Here is a 25,034-nt window from a genome sequence, read left to right as displayed (position 1 = left end):
TAGAGAAAAAATATTGCGTTTTGAAGTAACTTGGCGACAAAAAAAGCTCTTTTAGAAAACGCAGAACCGGAAGTGAAACAAAGCCCGCGCGTGCTCATTCGGCCTGCTCAGACACACTGATATCTCACATGATGAAATTTAAATGAAGTTTAAAAACAAAATCCTATAGTGTTTCATGGTATATATACTTCAAAGGAACGACATCCGTCATGTAATGATTAAAATTGAAAAAGTATTTTAAAATTCTGATATAGTGCGCGCTACTTTAAAATAAAATTTTCAGTGCGTGCGCGAGCGTTCGGTGTTTGCAGCGCGCGCAGGTAGTGAAAATTGAAAACTTTGTCTTAAAAAGGGTGGGCTTGACTAAATCTTCGCTGAATCTTCGTTTTTACAAAACATTGGAAATATCATCACCCGAAAAGGCTGAGATCAACTTGAAGTCAATTTTTGGGAACTTGAAACGCATATTTTTATTTCTTTTACTTCAGGAAAGCTTGGAATGACTAATTCCGTGTTATGTATATGCGCGCGCTCAACGCCACCAGCGTACGTCGTTACTGAGCAACACTAATGTCAGTACACCCTTAATTTCACGAATTATTTGAGGTTCAACTGATTTTTTAAAAAATAAAATGACGTTAACGCGATCTAAAACAAGACCAGTATAATTGAATCTAAACAAACACGCTGCCCCCTTAGCAGCAGCTGCATCATCGAGTACCGTAAAATGTCCTCACTAAACTTAACCTTCAGCAATTTTTCTATATCAAATTTCGCGAGATCAGAGTTCTCGGTCTTTTTTTTTTCGCGAATCTTCCTCGCAAATTTTTTGGAAAGCTCAAATTTGTCAGAGTAAGAATTTGACGTCAGCGCAACTACTCTGTTTCACAGAGGCGTTTAACATACCTTTTCAACCTTTTTCATACCTTTTTACAGCACGCCTTCGAAGACCATCTAGTTTTTCTACAGCTTACCTGTAGTCTTTCTAGCTATACCATAAGATATTTGACTGACTTTCACAAGTAGAAAAGGCATAGAACCATCCCCCCGCCCCCCCTCCCAAAAAAAAAAGAAAAAAACTCTTTAGATACACGCTAGACTGTGTATTTTTATTGATACCCCCCCCCCCCCCCCCCCCCGCATCTCAAACTTAAGCTGCCTAGTTCCTTTTTGGTATCCCTGTGGATTTACGAAATCCGCTGTCCAGTTCCACTGCAAGCGCAGTTCATTTCGAGCCGTCAGAAAACCTGAAAACCCAAGCACTTACTTATTGTAGCTTGCAATAATTATGTCTGGGTCTAAGGCTTTTTTTATTGTTGCAGCTTTTTCTTTTCTATTGTGCAGTGTTGTTAGCTTGCCTGAGTACTGTGGGAAGCCCACTGAAGCGAAAACCCTTGGTCTGCCAGAAGGATTCAAGTTGAAGCAAACTCACGTGATAATCAGGTCCGTATTACCCTGGTTTCAGAGCCCCGAACTTCTCTCTATTTAGTGGAGGTTGAGACGTCTCAACCTCGCTGGCCACTAAATAGAGAGACGTTCGAGGCTCTGGAACCAGGTTAGGTCCGTATAAGAAGCAATAAGACTATATTTCATTAAAGAAACTATCTTAAGTTTATAACATGTACAATTAATGGATTACGTCGGCTTTTCCACAGCTTAATATACTGGTAAAACACAGTAGAAACTGGATAAGGGATGTCAAGTATTATGATCAAACTTGTTTAGCGGTTACGTATCAGGTTTTTTTTTCGTTGTTCTCTTGCGTGACGGGCGCAGTCATTTAATGGGCAAACCAGACGAAATGTTCGTGTATCTCGAATAATATCTTTAATTTGTTCAACGAATATATATGTAATAAAGCCAATTTCTTGAAGTTGTTGTCATAAATAAATATGGTTCCGTTTTAGCCGTGATTTATAACAGTTTAGGCGATTTTCCTCCCTCATCTCGGTTCACCTCCTCCCCACTCGTACTAAAATACAACAGGGTAGGAATCTCCACGTTCTGGCAATCACAACTTCGACTCTTCAAGGCAACTTTTTCGAGTTCGCCACTCAAAAAATCACGTGACTAGTACAAGCAAGTCGCATATTATTGAACGGGTTCAACTTTTTAGGGGTATAAAAAACCTCAGTGGAAAAACTATTTTAAAGCTTATAGAAAAATAGATAGTAAGTTATAGCATACGGATCAACTCTACCAGATTAGGTGGGAGTCTCAAGATTTTGAATCTCTTCCCGTTCTCCCGCGTTGTTCCAATGGAATTCCAATGACATATATGGAGTAATTAATGAATGAATTATCGAATAGTAGAGAAAATTGTGGTGTCTGGAAAATACTGAATACTGAAAACTCTTTATCAGCCTTATTTGATGTGAGATGAGCTTATTTTAAATATTTTTCTGTCATGTAAATCTAGACATGGTGATCGTGTCCGTGCAGGGTATCATGGCCCATGCTGGGATGGTGACAAAGCCATCTGGGACTGCACCTTGACATCAGCTTCTCTTCCGGCTATTAAACATGACTCCCATTACATAGTTGTTGATCGCATCTACAGGCGTGGTAAGTAAGGTCTTATTAATTTATCTGTTCTTAGTAAGTTAAAAGTCGCCAGAGGTCTATATGCGTTAGACACGACATCCATTTCACGGCTGTTGATTGCCAGTAGCAGCTAGTAAGCTCTCATTGTCATTATGGTATCTCTGGTGTATAATTGTCTACAAGTCTGATGCAGGAGACTGTACAATTGGCAACTTATAACATAATGTACCAATTATTGTTTCTCTGGTGTTTATAGTTTATCTGAACGGCCGGGAGTCTGATGCTGGAGACTGTGCCATTGGCCACTTGACATTAGAAGGCTACAAACAGCAAGAGCTTAATGGTCAGATCCTGCGAAAAGTATATGTAGATACTGGATTCCTGAAATCAAACTTCTCTTCAACAGAAATGTACCTCAGGAGTGATGGTAAGACAGAAAGAGACCATGTTGTGAGACAGAAAGAGACCACCTTATGAATTACCCAATAATTAATTGTATTTTTTTAATGGCATTAGAGTAAATGAATTTTCAAAAGCACATTCTTTTGTGCTTATTTGTAAAGTTCATAGAAACTTTTAATGTTTATTTATGTGATTTTATTTTGTAATTTCAGATGAATCAAGGACAATGCAGGTGTGTTTCAGGATTATCGACAGCTGATTTTTATGTCCAGTACAGTAACAAGCTGTTTTGTAGTGCTTTATGTTGTTTTTTGGTAGCAATTTTTATTCTTTGGTTGTTTGATTTATTAGTAGAAAGTTGTTTTATTTTTGTGCTGTTTATTATTAGTAAGTTTTGTTTTTTAGTTGTGCTTTATTGTGGCAAGTTAAATTCTTTCACTATACTTTTTATTAGAAGCTAGTTGTACATTATGTCATTTTATTGACCATGTTATATTTTATTAGCAAGTATTATTCTTTTGACTGTGTTTATTTATAGTCTGCCCAGGCACTCATCCTTGGCATGTATCCCCCTGCAACCATCGCGTCAGACCGCGCTCAAGTGGCTGACATAAACACCATGGATAAGCTATTTGATAGCATCGAACCTAACACTATGTAAGCCAAATATTATTTACTATTATCACTGTTTGATAGCATCAATCCTAACACTATGTAAGCCAAAATAACTGTCATCACTATTTGATAGCATGGAAATTAACACTATTTAAATCAAAATATTATTTTACTATTATAAATCATTATTTGATAGCTGAGACAAAGTATTTTTTACTATTATCACTTTGATAGAATTGAAACTTACAGTATGTAAATCAAAACATTATTTACTGTTATCACTATTTCATAGCATTGAACCTTCTGTTACACTATGTAAGCCAAAAGGTTATTTACTATTATCACTGTTAGATAGCATTGAACCCAACACTATTTAAGCCAAAACCTTACTTTATCACTGTTAGATAGCATTGAACCTACCATAACACTATGTAATCCAAAAGGTTATTTACTATTATCACTGTTAGATAGCATTGAACCTACCATAACACTATGTCATCCAAAAGGTTATTTACTATTATCACTGTTAGATAGCATTGAACCTACCATAACACTATGTAATCCAAAAGGTTATTTACTGCTATCACTGTTACTGTAGATAGCATTGAACCTACCATAACACTATGTAATCCAAAACGTCATTTACTATTATCACTGTTAGATAGCATTGAACCTACCATAACACTATGTAATCCAAAAAGTTATTTACTGCTATGACTGTTACTGTAGATAGCATTGAACCTACCATAACACTATGTAATCCAAAACGTCATTTACTATTATCAATAGGCCAATCAAGGCTAGCTCTGCTTCCCTTGCCCTGCTACATAGATATGGCACTGAGGACCCATGCAATGTTCTTTTCATGCTTGTTAGGTTATGCCCAAAGCTATCAGAGTACAACCATGGGTTCTTGAAGACCGACATGTGGAGACATCACTACAATGGCATTACCAAGCCACTCCTCCTGGAAGTCCAAAAGGCTCTTGGCTCTAATAAAACTCTTGGTAAGACCCATAGATCTGTTGATAATCATAACCACTTATACTGAGCTTTAGCATCATATTCTATTTTTTTACTTCTATAATCTATTTATAAAAACAGTCTTTTGATCATTCTAGAAATAAAACGCTATCCTTTTTGTTAGTCTAGGGAGTGGGGGTTGCTCTCACACTCTGTACCTACCCATAGCTGTGACCAGAAAGCTAGGTACAGTTCACCAGAAGAGGAGCTTATGATAAGAACAACATTCTAATCACAGAACCTCAGATAGGGTGGGGCACTGGCAGGGCATGTTTTATCTAGGGACAAATGTTTTATTTACATCTATGAACCATATGAACATTTGCACTTGCGTTTTTATTTGAATTTGCACTTCTGCTTAATTTCATTCTGAGTATAAACTGTAAGTAAAGCGCAAGTAAAGAAGTTAAGTGCAAAACATAAAAGTGCCATACTTGCTAGCATGGCCGCCTAAACACTTTTGTGGAGTTAGCCAACAAGGATGCTGGAAACGTGCTACCTTTTGACATGGACTTCACTAGCCAAACAATGAGGCAAGAAATGCTTCAGGGCTCATCAGAACACAATGGAATCCTTGTAATTTAGTGTCGGCAAAGTGGACAAGATACCACAATAGCACTGCAATAATACAGAGTTGATGTTTGTAGCTGATTCACTGAGGTAGCCTGAGTATGCAAACCTTAAAACTGTTAACATGTTTGCTTCTCGTACTGTATTTTAAGTTTTCTCCTTGGATGTGCAGATATTGATGGCTTGGATGACCTTGTGGACTGTATTCACACCCATCAATGCCACGGCTTTGCGATCCCGCCCGGTATAACAGATGACCTTTTCAAGCGCATGGTGGATGAACTCTTGTACCGCTGGAATTCCATGTACTTGTACCCTTCCCGGGAGAAGTATGCTACCGTCGGCATTGGTTTTCTAATCAAGGACATTTGGCAGGAGGTTATGGAGTCCCTTACGGGTGAATCCCTTAGGAAGTTTCTGCTGTATTCCGGACATGATGGGACAAGTACGTGCTATTATATTTATTATTATTAGGATCATTTAAAATGCTAAAATAAAGATATATGAGTCATATGAAAACAAATTGATAATGTTATAACTAGAAAGAAAACAAAGCTGTAGAATAACTTAGGTGGTCTGCAAAGGCATGGTGGAATATGAGAAATTAATCAACACAAGGTTGGAATGTCACGCTTTAAGCCTGTGAAAACAGTATTTTTGCTGACGTTTCTAGCGTTATCCCTTCCCTGGAGCAAAAGAAGATGGGCTACCACTCGAAATGTCCTGTAAACTACTCTGTTTCCATAGAGCTGTAAAGCATGCCATTTTAGCCTAGTGTTAAGTTGTTACCCTAAACTGATGTGTTTTCTCTTTCTCAATTATTACAAAAGCACTCGTAACACAATGGTGCTTTGCTTACTGTTCAATGTTTGATTTATTTTTCAGTTCAACCATTTTTGAGTGCCTTCAACGTTACTGATTTCAAATGGCCCCCCTACGCCTCTTTTCTTATGCTAGAGGTAACTGACTAAAATAGATGGAGACTTATTAGCGTCATTAGAATGTGTGGTATACTCCTATTTTAAATAAGTTTGCTCTCGAAGATGCAAGTGTTGTGCCCATATGGCCTCACATAGATAGCAAATACGCCTAATTAAAGAGAGGAGTCTAGGCTTGGTAGTATTCTAAACATTTATATGACTTTCAGAGACTGGGATTTATGCATTTATACGTTATGACCCACTACAGATTACAATTGATCATCATAACCTTCTTTGGATTTCTTATCATTGCATTCCTATTTGTTGTCCTTTAAGGTAATTCCGTTTGATTGCACTGCGCACCCCTTCTGCGAATAGTGGCGCGCGCTGTTTGTTCGAATTTTTTCGGTGTTAAGTGCGCGTGCGCGCCACAGTTGTACAAGAAAACACAGCAAAAGGCGCGTGTTTTTTACTTAAAATCGCTTTGACAGAAAAACGAAGTCGGTTACCCCCATTTTTATTTGCTCAAATAGTTAAATATATACGGGAAAATGATATACTGAAAGAAGAAAAAAAGTTGGGTTGTAGAAGTTTTGTTATTTCTCTTAAAAGCCGTAAAAATACTTCCAAATTGCGCTTTTTACCGTATGAATAGTGGCGAAAACAATGTCTTTTAGTGCGATCTCTTAAAATGTGAATTGTTTTGAACATTAGCTACTACCTGACTACAGGCTATTGTTTAGGATATCGGATTTTGGCAGCTCGACAAACAGAACTTAATTTTCTAAAGACTATAGTCAGTTTTTGAAAACTAAGAGATGGGATTTTTTCTTGCGCGATCAGTAAAAACGCGTCAACTCTACGCCCATCTGTTGTGAAAACGAGGTCGGTAACCCCATTTTTTAAATTATATTTTTTGAAAGCCCTTAACTTCAATATGGTTTATGCCAAGTTTTAAAAAATTCTGGGTTGTAGAACTATTTCAAGGGAATTACCTTAATCTGAACATTAAGGGCATCAAATCCATTCTGTTTTTTTACACAATACTTTTAACCACCACGAAATACAGAACCTTTAATAAAGACAATACACGAATTTTGACCAACATTATTTTGTAGACTAATTTACGCAAATAAAATAATCAGCAAACTTTAGATTTGTCGCGCGCGATGCAAAATCATTTCGGCGGGAAATTGTCAAAACACAGGGAGTTTGAAACCGATTTTCCGTAAAGGACTATGACTAAATCAATTTTAGCAAAAATTCTGTTTTAATGTGAAGCTCGATAATCTCGGGTGCTAAAAGCAAGTTTTTTATGGTAATTTAACAAATCGACTCATTATTCCGAGTTTTAGCGGTGAATACTGTCCATTATCCCGAGATAGCGAACCATTCAGAGCGCGCGTTCTTATGAAGTCCCCGCCAAGTATATACTAATGTTTATTATACTGTGTCTAACTTATGCACTTCTTGTGGAAAACAGATACTTGAGGTAACATGAAAGACCTGCTATCATACTGCTTATTATACTGTGTCTAAACTATGCACTTCTTGTGGGAAACAGAGAGTTGAGGTCACTTGAAAATCCTCCTGTTATATTTATACTGTGTCTAAACTATGCATTCGTGTGGGAAACAGATACTCGAGGTCACCGGAACTCCCCAAGCCGGTACCCCCCAGTACGCAGTGCGCATGCTCTACAATGGAGAGCTGCTGAAGTTTCCATTCTGCGATGCCAATCCCTGCCCCATGGATCAGTTTGAAGCATACGTTAACACCATTATTCCACACAACCCTGCTGAAGACTGCAAGGTTTCAGACCCTGAGGTGCTCAATCAGAAGCCGATTCGTTTCCTTCCCAACAGAGATGGCTAAGCTAAAAGGTGCACTCAGTGAAGCTGTCTTGGTGAGGTTGATCTACAAAAGCAACACCTTTACAAACCTTGTCTGATTTTTATTGAGGTTGAGATCGGACAACCCTCAATTTATTGACTAATCCTTAAACTACATTGTTCTTTTAAGTTGTTCGCGACCTTTTTGAATTGCTAGTGCAAATCGCGCTGTGTATCCCGTAATTCGTCTCGCAATTAGTAGCGTAAAAATCCTTTTTAGTCGCGCGATGCGTCACGCGATGCGTCACGAGATATGTTACGTGATAAGTCGCGATGTGTCACGTGATAAGTAACATGGTTTTCAGTCGACGTTGCTGTATACACGTGCTTTTAAACACGAGGTTCCGTTTATAAAAAGGGATAGCTCCTCCCACCCCCGGGCTCAAGAACAATCAATTATCAATCAGCCGTCAATGAGTCAACATGTCAGGGCAATTTCTCTGAGCGCTAAATTCAAATTTTATATTTATATAATTCCCAGAGTTGTCCATCTAAAAAAAGTGTCTATCGTAAAATAATGCTATACCAAGCTGTGTGCACTCTAAAATACGAACATTTTCATCACAGCACGAAAATAATTTATGCAGATGCGTTAGATTACAAGGGCGTAGCCCGGGGGTAGCCTAGGCCCCCCCCCTTTAGTAGCCAAAAATACAGTTAATGTATGAGACATTATCTAAAATAATGGAGAAAATGCCTTGAAAGTCCCTTTATGCCTCTGTTAAAAATCCTGGCTAGACGAGAGCTTGCAGCACGACCTTCACAGATGGTAATTTCCGTGGCACGAATAATGCAGAAAGGTAGTTAGGTGAGAATTAGTATCGCAATAAGATTTTAGCTGTTGTGGGAGTAATTAAATAACAACTGCTTCCAGCTTGGTAAATTTATTATAATTGACAAAAGTTTATGTATAAGCTTCGTATGAAATACTGATACTTGTGCTGAAGAAATTAATGATAACATAAACTATCAAAATAAAATGGCTTTTTTTTACAAACGAATCATGGAGTGTCATATTTGAGGACTTTTAACTATTTTGATCGTCGCTTCGTTGATGTACACTACTGGAATCTAACCTCTAGATATATGTGAAATAGATGACCCAGGGTCTTGTCAGTCGAGCCCCCGTGATCTAACCTCTAGATATATGTGAAATAGATGACCCAGGGTCTTGTCAGTCGAGCCCCCGTGATCTAACCTCTAGATATATGTGAAATAGATGACCCAGGGTCTTGTCAGTCGAGCCCCCGTGATCTATCCTCTAGATATATGTGAAATAGATGACCCAGGGTCTTGTCAGTCGAGCCCCCGTGATCTAACCTCTAGATATATGTGAAATAGATGACCCAGGGCCTTGTCAGTCGAGCCCCCGTGTTCCCGGGAATTTGGCTTCTCGTCCAAATAAATGTCAATAGCCGTTTTTGCCAGGGTTAGCATTTTCTCTCTTGAGAACCTACGCCAGGTTTTCATGGCAATGAGGCCATGGAATTAAAACAAATGGACGTATAATGACTACCGTTTTTCTGGAGTATGCACATGAACCAGACATTTTCTGGTTTACACCTGCTTGGATGTAGGGTTGACGATCACAAGTGATCGAAAACACAAAGTGATGTGGTTATGGCGATAATGTTAATGATTTGTATGAAGAAGTCGATGATAATATTGCTATTGATGGTCTTGATTATGTTGATATTGTCTGCGCTTATGATAATTGTGCTTATGGTAATGGTGCTTATTAAAGTTGTAATTAAGATGTTGACGGTGGTAGCGCCGAAGAAGATGTTGCTGAAAGTCCTGATATTTATAACGAACTACACAGTCCAGCACTTGATGCTGTAGGACACACCCAGCTTCGCAACACGTTTTCTCTGAAAATCGCAGGTGAGTCAAAACTTCCTAAACGCGGAGTCCCACCGAATTATTAGTACTCTTATTAAAATGGCCGTTTTTTTTTTTATTTTCATCGGTTCATGTCGATGAGTTCCTGTAGTGGAGAGGCGATGTTATTTCTTCGTGATGGCTGTACAATTTTCGGGACCTCATTTGACGCCCTGGATAACTCGGGGGATGTGGTATCATCACCGGAAGCAGAACTATCATCCGTTTGCGGTTCGTCATTCATCGCGGATCCACTTCCGCTTCCGCTATTATTGGCTGGCAGTGCATTTGCGTCGTCACCTGAGTCGTCACCAGACCCTGATCCGGAGCCTAGGGAGCGAGGTAAGATTTAATATTATACGTCTTTCAGGAGCCAGCAATGAATTGCCTGGCTAAGCATTGTTATGCGCAACACTTTATTCGAACATTGTGCGGTCATCAACATTGGATGTTTTATTGCATATGAGCCCGCTTGTTAAGTATTGCCACATTGTGATGGTTGAGTATTATCCCTACCAGAGAAAGTGTGCCACCACTGTTGAATCCAGTGGCTTGACAGATGTTGCATGTGAGTTCGTTCTTAAATTATTGATAAATTTTGATTTGGTATTAGCCCTACCAGAGAAAGTTTGCCACCACTGTTGAATCCAGTGGCTTGACATGTTTGCATTGTTTGAGTTCGGTTGTATGTTATTGATAAATTGTGAATAAGTTTGGGCCCTACCAGAGGTAGCCTGCTCCACTGTCACAACTGTTGAATCCAGCGGTTGCTGCAAAGAAGGCATACTGGATGCTCTGTTGGCTGCTGCTATCTGAGCTTCGATTTCCTTCTCATCTTCACTTTGAACTGTTAACAAAATATTTGGATAGTGCAACTTCTGACGGCGTTCAATACCTATATAGACATAGCATCGATACTTCTTATGAAATGTCAAGATTTACTTTACTACTTGTCAAAGCCTTTTTTCGAATGTGTTACAACATTTTAAAATCCGCCAACCATGAGTTTCTAGCAAATTGTAAAGAAGAATTTCAAATGGGGCTGACACCCTGATTTCTTTCAAATAGCTCTTTGTTATGGTGTATTTTCATTTTCTTACGTCAAATAAGGTCAATGGTCTAAACTTAACCATACCCTCTACCGACCGCCTTATTTAACCCGAGAAATGGCAGTCATTTGATGTCTTTGTCAATTATCCTTAATGCTAGGCGCAAATCACCAAGGCTAACACGCCATGTAGACACTTCCTCTCATGCAGATTAAGGAAAAATCATAGACTTACGTAGTGTCAGCTTGCAGATAGAGTAGAATTTGTCATCGCAGTGGAATGGCCGCCATCCGCCGGTCTTTTCCAGTGCGACGCAGTTCTCAAATCGCTTCATGTTGCTGTCCCCTTGGTAACCAAAGGTCTGAATGTCCCACGCCCACGCCTTGTACTCGACAGGCGAACCGTCAGTCCATTGAAAGTGGCTAAGGTTCTTTTTGTCGTTCAGACCTATCCATGTGAACCTTTGCATGGGATACACAAGAAAAGTGCTAGTTATGAGAGGCAATGTATTTGGTACAATATTGGTTAGGCTACTGCCGGCAACACCAGCGAACCAACAGCTCCTCAGTAAAGTATTACTGTCGATGCTTACTTTTGCTGCAACGCATACCCAATCTTGGAAGACTTACGATGGTTGGTAATATGATACATATCACGGGATATTACCTTGCGAAATCTCAATGTCATATATTAGTGGCACCTCCACTGGCGGCTGGTGATAACCAGGTTAATATGATCACGATAATGATAACTACCATTTTCATTTTATTTATTTAGAGGCTTTTCCTTCAAGACGTGACGAGGGAGTTGCTAACGGGTGCGAGGTCCCGGCGAGGCATTGCTGTGCCATTGCTTTGCCTCTGTGACAGGGATAGTGATAGGGATAAGTGGTGCCCAGTCACATCCATAGATGACTTTTGATCACTTACCCACACAGCTTAAGGTCTTTGCTGATGAAGTCAGCCTCCTGTTGGTTGGTGATACTTGTCAGCTCAGCGCCATATTGCTGGCACTTATCGTTAGACTCCTGCCAAGACTTGAGCTCTGTCACCGTTTTATAACAGAAGATGCCGTTATCTGTCTCATAACGACGCCAGAAGATCGGGCAGTCTACACAGTGTCACAAGAATGATACATTGTTAACATACTACTCCATAACCCTACTTCTACTTGGCATTCATAGTCGTCACTCATAGTCGCGGCTTCGATATAACATGTACCTCTGAGATAACTTTATAAGCTTGCCTTACAAAAAAGGCACATACACTATGAATAATCAGTTGAAGGAAAAAGGAAATATTTATACTTTTCGCCACCTATCCTTTCAAAGCATTTGACGATGGAGAACAGAAGCGTACTTACTTTTCTTGTAGAAGCGCACGTCCTCTTTGGCGTCATTGTTGTTCATGATAAATGTGGTAGTGTACGCATTTACGTCTCCTGATGATGACGATTGCAGATACATCTTGGTAGAGATGGCTTTCTTTTCCTTTCCAGAGTGGATCACCCGTAATGATTCGATGACAACCTGAATCATATTATAAGCTTAGTGATTTAGTTACGCTCTTTGCAAGCAGCGCTAAGCGAAATTTCGCTAGAATGACTACAAGAAGGCTGGTATTTCCTGCACATTTTAGTCAGCCAATCCTGGAATGCTGGCTAATGTTAGCGCCCTTTGCACGAGGCATCATCGTCAAATACACATTTTAGATTGACTTACGGGTTCAGGGAACTCTACGCCTATGTAGTCTGAGGCAGCGGGCCTCTCTACCCAACCATCTGGCAGCCAGTAGGTTTGGTTTTTGCCGTCGAAGGCATAGTCTGGAAGATAGCCAGCGAAAGACGAACTAGCAAAGAATCTCGCCCCATCCATAGGTACAGGCTGCTTGGAAGTGGTGTCCTGGAAAAGCTTGACTTCTTGGACAAACCAAGATCGCTGTAGCGGTGCAGCATTTACGATACGCCAGAAGCGTTGCCCTGTCGTTATACATGTGGTCAATAGATAACATGATATGTCGTTGCTGTTTTTTCCTTTCACTAGGTGCTCAGGACTGGTGCAAATTAATACCACCTAGCATGGGTTTTGAAGAAAGTTAATTTATAGGTTATAACAGCCAGTTTTATCCTGGATAGTAACAAGTTTGCCGAATTCGTGTTTTTCATGTGATGTTAACAATTGTGTACCAGTCACAATAGACGATTTCCGTTGTCTCTCCACCAGGACACCTTAATTTTCTTAGTTGAAAATGATTGCCAAGTGATATAATTAATAGTACTAAATCGCGTCATAATGAAAACGACCAAAAATATATAGAGTTATCGAATACCCTCGTTCACTGATAACTGTTGACCAAGCATATTGTTTAGGAAGTTCGGAGTTTGAACAGCAGCACACGGAGGTCTAATTAAAACCTTATCGATGTGGCTTAGATGATTTACCCGTTGTGTCAGTGTTGAGGGCTAAATTTAGCCTTATCTAGGTGATGTACCCGTTGTGTCAGTGTTGAGGGCTAAATTTAGCCTTTTCTAGGTGATGTACCCGTTGTGTCAGTGTTGAGGGCTAAATTTAGCGTTATCTAGGTGATGTACCCGTTGTGTCAGTGTTGAGGGCTAAATTTAGCCTTATCTAGGTGGCTTACCCTTTGTGTCAGTATTGAAGGCTAAATATATCCTTCTTTTGGTGGCTTACCCGTTATGTCAGTATTGAGGGCTTAATAATATAGCCTTACCTAGGTGCCTTACCCGTTGTGTCAGTGTTGAGGGCTAAATGTAGCCTTATCTAGGTGGCTTACCCGTTGTGTCAGTGTTGAGGGCTAAATGTAGCCTTATCTAGGTGGCTTACCCGTTGTGTCAGGTGTTGAGGGCTAAATATAGCCTTATTTAGGTGACTCACCTGTTGTATCTGTGTTGTCGCACCAGTTGCAGGCACGTCTGCAGTAGCTGTACATAAAGTGCTGGTTCTCGGCGCAGTAACACGGGATAGTGGCTTTACGGCAGAACTGCTCGGCGCGATTATCATCATAACAAGAACCTGGGGAAGTTGGAAATCATCGATATAAAGAGATCGAAGTAAAGTCGTGTCAAGTGTGGCATCGGCACCAATAGTTACATCACTTCGCGTGTCCAATCTAGCATGGTCGCACGATAGGTGCACTTTTTCTGCCCGGCTCAATAATAGTCCGCAATCGGTAGTCTTTCTGGAATCGATTTAAGGCCCTCGCACTTCTTAGCTCAGTTTATCGTGATAAAGTGTACCTTTATTGGATTTAAGACCATTTAACAATTCCTGGACGAATGTTTTCTTCAAGCCATACAGCAACACCCAGCGAGTTATTTGTAGAAAAAAAAAACAGTTTAGATGACTTCCTGGAAATCGTGAGGAGAATGTAACAGTAGAAAAGGTTTCAGAACAAGTGCATCGGTTAAAGATTAAACAACGCTGAGAATAGTAGACAGGATATAGAATACTATTTAGCATAATTTTATTTCATTTAATGCTATTAAGACAAAACCGGATTATTACAAAGCTGTACAAGAAATACTTGTTTTTATTCCTTATTCCAAATAACTAAAAGTGAATCAGTAATTACTCCATTGCAGTATCATTAAACGCGTAACAAAATAAACGTCATCAAATGACGTCCTCAAAAAGCTTGAAAAAAGTTATTGAGCAATGAAAACTTTACAAAGTACACGGTTCTCCCTTCCCTTGAACCCCAGCAAGGTAATAGTAAGGGTTTTAATTTAAACTCTACCAAAATATACACAATCGTTCGAGATTAATATCTTCCCGCAAACAATCCAACCAATAGGCTTTGCTTCGTCCAAAGTTGACCTGCCACGATCAATAGTAATCACTTCGGCATCCATGACTACTCTGAAGTAGGCATCTTTGAAGGCACTGTAAAAGTGTCTATAAAATAGCAAATGGTTTGCATCGTCGCGTCTAGAAATCCAAAAACGAGTCGTCCGTGTTCTCCACCTCCTCTCGCCTGTGAGCCTTCTTTGCGGCATCTGCACCTGATTGCTCATCTTCATCCTTATCTTTCTCGTCCTCCTCTGCCTTCTTGGTTTTCAAAGCATCTTCGGAGCTGTCTCCTTCGACCTCAGCCTCGTCTAAGGATGAAAATTAATTACTTAGAGAATACTTACGGCGCAATTAGCACTCAACCCATCGTCATCAATCCATTTTCATACAAATTATAAAGAAGTAGAAAAGGCGACACAAAGCTTGTCTTGTTCGTCAATGTAATATTTGTTGAAAGCAAATCAGCTGACATGCCATCGTCATTATTCAGGTGTACAGGGCTGTCGTTTGTGGTGCCGTCGTGTAAACGCATAATTTGTTATCATGGCTAGGATCAATACGTTTTGGATGCAACTTCTTTTGATTAAGTGATCGATGACATCGATGACTTACCAGCGGAAACTTTGGTTTCCTCATCATCGTCCTCATCTTCATCGTCCTCGTCCTCAGGCTTTTGTGCGTGGATCTTTTCCGATTTCTTGGAAACTCGGAGATGGTGGTAATGGCCGTGAGTTTCCATCTTGTCGCTAAGATCATCGTCATCGTCTGGCTCTAGATATAGAATTAACATGATGATTAGCTTAAATCTATAACATCCCCATGGGTATAGCAACTACATACTGAAAACGTTTTTGCCCCGTGTAACTTAAATGTAAATACAGTGGAATCTCTTTAAAGCGGCCGATCCCCTTGTTCCAAAATATCAATTAGTTCAATTACTGGATTTGGCTCCCACTATTAAACGGCCAAAATCTATTAAGCGGCCACCTTTCACAGTCCCGAGGGTGTTCGCTTGATAGAGGTACCACTGTACTGTATTTTGCTACCATTATTGAGCGGTTACGTTTCATGGTCCATAGAGTGGCCCTTTATAGAGGTACCATAACTACGAGTCCATAAACAGATCAGTTACTTACTGAGCTTCATCTGGCAGATGGAGTAGAACTTGTTTTCGCAGTGGAATGGCCTCCACTCGCCCGTTCTGCTGGCCGCCACACAGTTCTGCTGTTTTATCATTTGCTCATCCACCTCGTAATACTGCTCGTCACCAGCCCACCCCTTGTATCCCACAGGGGTACCGTCGCTCCATGTGAAGTCACTTTCGTTCGAGTTCTTTTTAAGGCCGAGCCAGGTGAACCTGTAGATTAGATCATTAAGAGCCCTTGTCAGTTGCACCTTTGCAGGGCTTTGGGGGGCATGTACCCCCTCCAAAATACTTTCAAAAAGTATAAGGAAATGACCAGTAGGGGCGTGGCTGTGCCCCCAAATATTTTCTTAATGTTTTTTTGTATTGTGCCCCCCCAAAATATTTCGAGGCCTTCTACGGCACAACAATCATAAAAAGAAACTTCAGAGTGACCACCTAAAATAAAATCTTATGGTTCATTTACTAAATTCAATTGGAATTATCACAAGTCATCCGATGGTGCCTTTTCACACTGGTGCTTTGCAAGGATGACAAAATGGCGGCTGACTGAGAGCATACTAAAAATCGTTCACCCTTGTTCTTATTAACAAGGCCTTAGCTGCTGGCTTTCTAAGAAAGCGAGTGGCATTTAGCGAGAAATGATCTTCCTAGAACCCTTAGATGAAGTGAGATTCCCGAGACACTAGTGCTCAGTGCATTACACTTTTACCACAGGGTTTACCAAATCACCAGGGACTAGTATCTAGCCCTTACCCGCAGATTCGCATGCCGTTGTTGATGAACATGTTCTCGGAAATCGTGCCAATGCTGGCCAGGTCAGCACCGAAGGTAGCGCATTTATCACGAGCTTGTTGCCAGGTCAGAAACTCGGGGATGGACCTCAGGCAGAAAATGTCATCGTTGGTCTCGTAACGTCGCCAGAAAGTCGGGCAGCCTGTTGATTCACAACGCTCATTACTAATCTCAAGAATGCTTGTTTAACTGTGAGCAGAAACTACAAGCCACGCAAACCTGCTGTTGTCTGCATCAAAATAATAGACATTTTAAGGATGGGTAAAATGTTTGATTGTATTTTACATGCTCAAATAGGAAAATTGAAAACCTTTTCTTCTTAGGTCTTTTCTACAACTTAATAACAACACCTGTTGTTCCAGTTCCATTTTTGGTTACACTTTTTTGTAGAATTGGTCTTGCTTTGCTGACAATCAAGTAATTTTAGTATCCACGAAGTAAAAGTCGACTGCTAGACTACCAGTTGATTGACGACACGTAAATCTCTACGCTTTACTTACTTCTGTACGCGTACTTCTTGTCTTCCTTCTTGTGGGGGTTCTCCATCACAAATTTCTTGACGTAGTTGTTGGAGTAGAAGTCTGAGTACTCCAGATCCATCTTGGAGGATGTTCCGTTCTTCTCATTCGTCTCGTGTTTTACTCGGACTGCATTGACAGCGACCTGAGAATGAGGCGACGTCACGTTTACGTTTTTTCTTTGCCTGGACATGGATAGGGGTGTGTGGGGGTGGGGACAGCTATGTCTAGGTTGAATTTATACGCTAGAGTAGAAACATCCCAGATTAGGAACGAATAAGCTTTGTAAGGAAAGTACGATTTTTCTTTACTTTGGTGTAAAGATCGTACGCAAGCTAACTCCTAAATCCAACATTATAAAGTTAGATACAGCCTTGCTTTAAGGGTCATCCTGCTGTGGCCTTTGACGCAAATTGATAAACGTTGAGGCGACAACTACCAGATAGGAGTTGGAAGAGCCGATAAGCGTTTGTTAAAACTAACTTGAATATTGTTTCTGTGAGTTAAGGTGAAGGGTGTCGAGTTGTTAACCCCGATTAAACATCTAGGCCGCCTTTGTACTCACCGGTTGAGCAAACTCGATGCCAATGTAGTCCATGCCGGGATATCTCTCGTACCAGCCCTCAGGCAGCCAGTATGTTTGCTCATTGCCGTCGAAAGCGTTAGAGGCAGGAAAGCCAGGGTAGGTGGTACTGGCGAAAGCCTTGGACGCGTCCACCTTGATGGGGTGGGTCGCAGCCTTGTCCGTAAATAGTTCGATCTCCTTGATAATCCAGGATCGTGGCATGGAGGCCAAGTTGGAAATACGCCAGTATCTGTGGCCTGTACGTATAAAACATGATGATATAAGTATAAACCAAGCTGAACCGTTGGACCTTAAGGCTCAAGTCGTCGGGAAGTATGAAAAGTAAGTAGATCAAACCTTCTTCGATATCACCATGATCCAGAAACAGGTTTATATTGGCTACTAAAGAAGCCGACAAACACATTTTGAATGTGCTGTAGCCATGTGCTTGTATAGTCTGTCTATTTTGTTCCTTTTGGCGTTATATGCTTATCTGTAATAGTCTCAGTTCTTGTGTAGACAGGATTGTATGTTGTCTGACCTCCCTAATGCAATACCTATCATTACGCCCTTCCTTCTGGCCCTTTGACACACAGCCCAATTTTGGACATGGGAGGCGCGCACTTACCGCCGTTATCTGTAGTATCACACCAGTTGCATGACCTCTTGCAGTAGTTGTACATAAAGTGATGGTTCTCCTCACAGAAGCATGGCACATGGGCCTTCTTGCAGAAGCTATCAGCTCTGGTGTCATCACCACACACACCTAAAACAAGATCAGTTTTAGTTGCACCCTCGTAACCCTTGTTTATAGGTTGAATGGGACTTGGGCAGGCCACGTACCCTGAGGTCACCACGCCCAATTATCGTAACACTTAAATCAGCCGAGGAGACTTGACCCGGATTATAAATCAGGCTGCGTTAGCGTTGGTATGGTGACTCGAACAGATCTCGAACAGGAGTTCGGATAATAACTTCATGGGCAAAGTGCTTGGGAATAGGGATGTCATTGAACCTACCTTCTAGGGTTTTCTTGGCTGTGAAGAAAGAAGGATAGAAATCAGCTTTTGAACTTTTCGGGAATTGTTGGTGAGAATTAGTCAAATTTCAAAAAAATGTTCTATATTTGATACTTACGTTTCGCCTTCAAGAGCTCTGTTAAAGTAAGAAATTGGAAAGGAAGTTAGATTTTGTTGTGATTTTGTAACATGGAAAATTCTCAATTTCTATTTTCGCTGAATCAGTCGACCTCAGACCTTATATGTTCAGTTTCAAGGGCACGCAAATAAGCCATAAAATCGTGGCGTATAGCAACATCGTGTTGTGTATAAACTTTTTTTTTTGCTGCCTGAGCGACTTTGTCTGTGGTCGACTTCATCTGCGATAGTTTGAAGACGAAACCGGACCGTGAAGGAAGTATCGACTGCGCATGACCGCTTCTCACACCAAAATTGATATTCATGACACAGGTATACCACAACTTCATTTTTATGATTTGCTTTTCTTTTACCAATACATGTTTATGAGAATGGAGATCCCTTTTGAGAAGGGACTTTAGAGGTTTAATAGATCTAACGTAGATAGTTATTTGGTTCGAAATACAGATTTAATAAGATGCTGAAGTCAATAAGGTTCAAGAAAATGTATCAAGTTTGTTGATACTTTCATATCTTTATTTACCAAGTAATCAATTCAGACGAAAGACGTGCTTATGACACACATATCCTTTTACGCTGAAGATGGTTATGAAGAGTAGAGAACAAATACTTCTCGAATCGTGTCGTTTTAATTGGCAGTATCTCACCGTCAGCGGCAAATTGCCTCGTTGGGTTCAGGTATGAGAAGAGTTGCGCCGTCGACCTTTGCTTTCATCCAGTCCAGTTTCTTTCTTCATCCAAAAGTTTCTAATAAAATTCTCATTCTCTCCGAACTCACCTTTTTCTAGAAAAAACAAGCGCGCCATTTTGACGAAAACTTGTGCTGAAATCCCTCAATCCTCAGATCGATTATAAAAGCGAGACGATGGTGCGGCTTCTCACTTGTTAATATCGATTATATTCTTCAGAGGTCAGAAAATAAAGGCGAGTTTGTCGAGTTTGTTTTTATTATCGGAATCTTTTATTAAGAATTTCCAGAAAAAAAGGCAACTGGAATGCAAGACTGGACACGCGAAGGAGACGAAAATCGCGATGGGATCGGGTGCATAACACTTGACATTTTCAGGTCGTTCAGTATTGCAGTCGAGGTTTCTTAGAATATTGAGTTGTTAGATTTTTTAGTTATCGCGCGAAGTTACAAGCAACGTGTGTCATGAACATCTGTTGTCATGCGAGAAGTCGGACAGCACACCACGTGGTACAAATCACGTGTTATTACTTACAATGAACATTACCGTCATAGGGTTAGCTCGCATTAGCATTCATTCTAGAACAAATTATCGTCTTATTGTTATTAGCTATTGATATGTCATTGTCGCGTCACGTACCTGCATAGGTGAGGGTGGACTTGGCCGCCTGGGCGACTGAAAAAACATTAGAATTTGGATGTCAGGTTTTGATCATATGCTACTTAGTGCTGATAGTTGTTGATATAATACTGATAAGGCTTGTAGTGGTTGCAAAAAGTAGTTCTTAATTGGTTATAGCTCACAGCTAGTGATGGTAATGTTGGTCTTTGAAATAGCTGGGGTTGGTGATTTTGACGGTGATAATGTTGATGATGGGGATTTTGAAGGTGGTAATTTTGGTGATGGGAATTTTGGTGGCGATAGTAAAATTTATGGTGGGATTGATGGCGATGGTGACTGTTATTACAGTGAAGGCGATGGCGGTGCTGATTTTGATATAGTATATTGAAGTTAATGGTGATAGGTGCTCGTACAGGGGCAGATAGAGGGGGGTGGAGTGGGGTGGATTCGGTGAATACCCCCCCTTTTTGAGTAAAAAATGAAGTCACTTTGTTTAAAGAAAATTAATGTCTGAGGGACGGGAGGTACTGTTCATTTTCCTTCGCCTGCTTGACATTGCTGACGCGACAAATCCAATTCAGCGTGAAGTATTGTAAGATCTATGTAGTGATCTACCAAGAACCACTGTATCAGTTATATGCCGTCTATCCTGCCATTATCCACCCCCCATTTTGAAATCCTGGATCTGCCCCTGTGGTAGTGGTTATGAAAGTGAAGCTGACAGCAACGGTGTTGGTTGTGTTTATGGTAATTGTAGTAGTGGTAGTGATGCTGGTGATGGTGGTTAGTGAGGGTAATGACATTGATTACTTCGATAATAGTGAAGATTAAAAGGTAACATAATTAAACTCTGCCTCTGTCAGCCGCCATTTTGTCATCCTAGCAAATAGTACCAAGAGTAAAAAAGCATCCATTTCCATCGGCTTATTTGATGAAGCCAATGCGATATTTTCGATAAAATTTGGTGAATTAAGTATTCAACTCTATTTTTAGATGGTTATTTTGAGATTTGAACTCATGTATGTGCCTTTCAATTATAAATAACACCAATAACAAAGATTTGCCTGACAATGTCTGTTTAAAGAATGTCGATCACAAACTTATTTATTGTTCATCTTGAAAATACAGCGGTTTATTTGCAAGGAAACTACAAAATAACCATCTACGAATGATGTCTGATATTCATTGGCGATATTTAATTGAAAATATTTTGTTAACTTGCTTGAATTAGCCGATTGAAATGGATGCTTTATGTGACTCGCCATTGAGCGGCAGCAAAAAATGGTGGCGTGATTGGCCTTCTCTAAACACTCGTTTCCCCCTTCAGGTTCTCACCTGCGGCAGCCACGGTGGCGGTAGCGGTGGAAGGTGCGTACGCGGCAGGGGCAGGTGGTGAGTAGTAGTATGAGGGGGCGGCTCGGGGGTAGTAGGAGTAGCTGCTGCTAACAGAGCTCTGTTGCTGCTGTGTCTGTGGGTAGTATGGTGTGGCGGATCGAACTGAGCTTGGGGAGGTGGATGGCACCGATCGGACTGGTGCTAACAAAACACACGAAAGAAGTTTGAATTCTATTTCAACATTACAGGGTTATTTTACTCTGGTAGTAGGCCCTTGAGTTGTACTCCGCTTAGAGGTACAAAGACAATGGATGGACAACCTTGTGCCGCATTTATGAGGCTTTATTTGTTGAGAAAATGTAGAACGTGTTTCTGCTAAAGCCTAGAAATAATTGTGTGACTTTAACACCGTTGATAAACGGAAAAACGTCGATAAACTGGCTCTCTCCTGGTTGCCTTCAGCTTCAAGAAAGTTATTACTCTATCAGATTGTACTTTTCTGATGCTCAGTTCTCACCTGGAGCTGCCGCGGCTGATGGTGCCGCCGGAGCAGGGGCTGGTGCCGCTGCGGCCGGGGCGGGAGCAGGGGCAGCTGCGGCAGGGGCGGGAGCAGGGGCAGCTGCGGCAGGGGCGGGAGCAGGGGCAGCTGCGGCAGGGGCGGGTGCTGCAGCAACTTGTGCGGGGGCTGCTACCGGCGCTGATGGAGCGAAAGCCTGTGCTGGCGCCGCCGCAGTACCAGTGTTAGAGGATGACGGTGCTGTTGACCTCGCTGTAAAAATACAGATAAGATTATTAGGTATAATTTACAGTTTGTTTTCTAGTTTGAGGTGTGCAATGAGGGATCTAGTGTAATCCCCATCCAGTCCCCTCCTACGTCTCATTTATCTGATTTTTGGAATCATAATAGAATAGGTCTGATTCTAAACAAATCTCCAGAGGTCACCTGCGCTCCCTGTATCCGCTTCTAAATTTATTAGCGTTTGTTAAGAGGTCGTTAGACGTGTCGTTACGTATGTTTGTTCTCCGGGTTTGTGTGGGGGTTTACCTGCGGCATTGTACGCGGTGGCAACAGGTGCAGCCTGAGGGTATTGGTACGATCCAAAAGCTGGAAACAAGAGCACAGAGAAGTTAAAGACTTTGAGAAGAAATTGAAGAATACTGTTACGATCCAACAGCTGGAAACAAGCGCACAGAGAAGTTAAAGACTTTGGGAGGAAATTGAAGAATAATGTTACGATCCAACGGCTGGAAACAAGAGCACAAAGAAGATAAAGACTTTGGGAAGAAATTTAAGAGTAGTGAAAGAAGAACATTGAGAAGTTAAAGACTTTGAGAAGAAATTAAAGAATAATGATACGATCCAACATCGCTAGAACCAAAAGCACAGAAAAGTTAAAGACTTTGTAAAAATTTAAAAATAATCAGCTAGAACCGAAAGCACAGAGAAGTTAAAGACTTTGTGAAAATTTAAAAAATAATGATACGATCCAAAAGCTGCTAATAAAACATCCAAACACACATGCCAACTAAGTGTTTTTTTTTACACCATGCTACTCATTATTCATCCAAACTTTGCATTCTGCTAAAGCTCGTGATCAAAGCCTTCCTTGCATTTGTTTTACATGCAACTGCACAGCATAAATGAAATTCAACACAAACTTTACAGGTTGCGATCGTACAATCTTTTTTTTTTTAACTTCCTTAGCTTTCAACTTCCCCAGAAAGCGCAGTAGAAACTTTATACAAAATGACGCCCATGTTTTGTTATTCTTCTGATCTATGAAATATGAGATCAGATGACAACAAATCAAAATATTTTGATAGAAAATCTTACCGTTTGGCTTCCTAATAGCATCTCTTTTATCTTCTTCATCTGAAAGAAATATTGCTTCATTATACTAAATGACTTTTAATCCTTACTTTAAATTGTACTTTGATTCTCAGCAATTTTTAAGGACAGTTTTACAATTTTTTGTTTATAATTTTAAAAAGAAAACAATTCAATACCTATTTCAATTTTTTATTTCGCCGAAAATGTATCACCAATAATTTGACAATTTTACATTGTCTAAGCCCATTCAATGAATTTCTGGCAAAAGTTAGTAAAAGCATTGTTTCTCCTGTAAAAGTTGGTGCAGAACTACGCCCTTTATTCTTTTCTAAACGAGATTTTGGGTAAGGCTCCAGGAAACCGCTACTCTTTTTCATAGATTATTTCCTCAAGGTCTAAATAGCACTGCGCGCTAAGCCTACGTGTTGTTCACGTTTACTTGTTCGGTCATTAGGATGGCGATTACAAAATTGGTGTCATTGGTATGGTCCTCAACCGAATAACCAATATCGGTGTTGACACGAAAGACTGCTACTTCGAAATCTGCCCTCGTGAATTCCCTTGGTCCATTTGCTATGATACGCTATAATATTATACAATGGGTAGTTCCATTGTTGCTCGCACGGACATGGAAATTACTTTTGAAATTTTTAAATATAACAAATTACTTACTATCATCTATCCATTCTGCGTGGGATCTTTGTTGTCTTGGTTTTCGTATCGCTTTAACGGATGCTGGAATGAAAAGAGTGTGTAAAAATGGCGGCTATTTGTTATAAATATTAATCACTCCAAAGCCCTTCAAATCCGATGATTTCATACGAATGTCCCTCCTTCCTAACTCAACCTTAATTGATTTCAATTAGTCGTACGTTTTGACTTGAGCTAAGCTATGACAATTTCTTTTTTCCAAAGCGAGATCTTTTAGAGATGTTTTTCCAGATCTTGTCAATACTTTTCTTAGTTCTCGATCACAGTGATAATATGGTAATCAACTTAAATTCAAATTACTGCCATTCCTGATAAGAAACAAGCAGTATAGCTATTATATCTTTTTTTAAAAAGGAAAAGACCGTGTCTATTGTAAATCAGTGGGAGACTTGGTTAGGAAAACATTTGTTTTTTTTTCCTTCGCCGTACCACGACGTGTAGAAGCCAATTTTTCACCCGCTAAAACGTCTAAAACGATATCCAACCATGTGGAATTGCTAAACTCTTACCTCTGGCGTCCACACATATAAGGCCAACGGCCAGAATAACCAAAATTCCCTTCCACATCCTCCTAGAGCATACGCCAACAGAGGAAAAATCTAAAACCCTTTGCTCGGCTCTAGTTCTGGGTCGCGGTGGATGAACAAAAGGGCAAAACTGAGCGCTGAATTATTAATCATCATGACATGTACCTGAGGCAATCGCCAAACAACCGGATAGTTTGTATTATACGGGCTCCATCAGGGCCAAGGAAACAAATAGGGAGACGGTGACATAACGCACTGGATTAAAAGCTGTCGTGACTGATGGAGTTTCGGCACTAGGTTTCATTCGAGGAATTACTTTCTGGCACAAACGGGGAAATTTGAAAACACAGAACTAAACGTTCTTTTTTTTGTTACTTTTATTTACTTTGCCATCTCAGTACTACTTGTTTTTATTGCTACCTAATGCCATGTAAGTC

General features: G+C 40.4%; 2 protein-coding genes across 4 annotated transcripts; one reads left to right on the top strand and one right to left on the bottom strand.

The window, feature by feature from the left end:
• Positions 1 to 1,209: 1,209 nt before the first annotated feature.
• Positions 1,210 to 8,967, top strand: LOC5519832 (counting factor 60). The gene is made up of 9 exons (XM_032364615.2): positions 1,210 to 1,443; positions 2,420 to 2,565; positions 2,801 to 2,971; positions 3,159 to 3,178; positions 3,485 to 3,603; positions 4,438 to 4,568; positions 5,327 to 5,599; positions 6,040 to 6,113; positions 7,713 to 8,967. Exons 1-9 carry the CDS (start codon positions 1,289 to 1,291, stop codon positions 7,947 to 7,949), a joined length of 1,326 nt encoding a protein of 441 aa, XP_032220506.2. The 5' UTR covers positions 1,210 to 1,288; the 3' UTR covers positions 7,950 to 8,967.
• Positions 8,835 to 24,745, bottom strand: LOC5519916. Of its 3 annotated transcripts, XM_048728677.1 has the most exons (17): positions 24,580 to 24,743; positions 24,032 to 24,094; positions 23,363 to 23,401; positions 22,574 to 22,633; positions 22,191 to 22,297; positions 22,046 to 22,136; positions 21,529 to 21,729; positions 20,212 to 20,247; positions 18,864 to 18,881; positions 18,746 to 18,763; positions 18,355 to 18,492; positions 17,727 to 17,983; positions 17,144 to 17,306; positions 16,605 to 16,785; positions 15,841 to 16,061; positions 15,317 to 15,475; positions 14,357 to 15,012 (listed from the first exon to the last, which is right to left on the bottom strand). In XM_048728677.1, the coding sequence occupies exons 1-17, from the start codon at positions 24,635 to 24,637 to the stop codon at positions 14,843 to 14,845; spliced, it is 1,980 nt and encodes a 659-aa protein (XP_048584634.1). In that variant the 5' UTR covers positions 24,638 to 24,743; the 3' UTR covers positions 14,357 to 14,842. The 3 variants fall into 3 exon arrangements, 2 of the variants coding, with proteins under 2 accessions (XP_048584633.1, XP_048584634.1); XR_007311863.1 differs by lacking the exons at positions 14,357 to 15,012; positions 15,317 to 15,475; positions 15,841 to 16,061; ... (4 more) ...; positions 18,746 to 18,763; positions 18,864 to 18,881 and adding exons at positions 8,835 to 9,042; positions 9,104 to 10,177; positions 10,572 to 10,694; ... (3 more) ...; positions 12,617 to 12,873; positions 13,790 to 13,927 and having other exon boundaries at positions 24,580 to 24,745; XM_048728676.1 differs by lacking the exons at positions 14,357 to 15,012; positions 15,317 to 15,475; positions 15,841 to 16,061; ... (4 more) ...; positions 18,746 to 18,763; positions 18,864 to 18,881 and adding exons at positions 8,835 to 10,177; positions 10,572 to 10,694; positions 11,131 to 11,357; ... (2 more) ...; positions 12,617 to 12,873; positions 13,790 to 13,927 and having other exon boundaries at positions 24,580 to 24,745.
• Between the last annotated feature and the right edge of the window lie 289 nt (positions 24,746 to 25,034).

The sequence above is a fragment of the Nematostella vectensis genome, chromosome 6 (genome assembly GCF_932526225.1).
Source record: "Nematostella vectensis chromosome 6, jaNemVect1.1, whole genome shotgun sequence".
Classification (NCBI taxonomy): Eukaryota; Metazoa; Cnidaria; class Anthozoa; order Actiniaria; family Edwardsiidae; genus Nematostella; species Nematostella vectensis.
The sequence above is the reverse complement of the archived record's forward strand: the minus strand, read 5'-3'. Positions and strand labels throughout refer to the sequence as shown.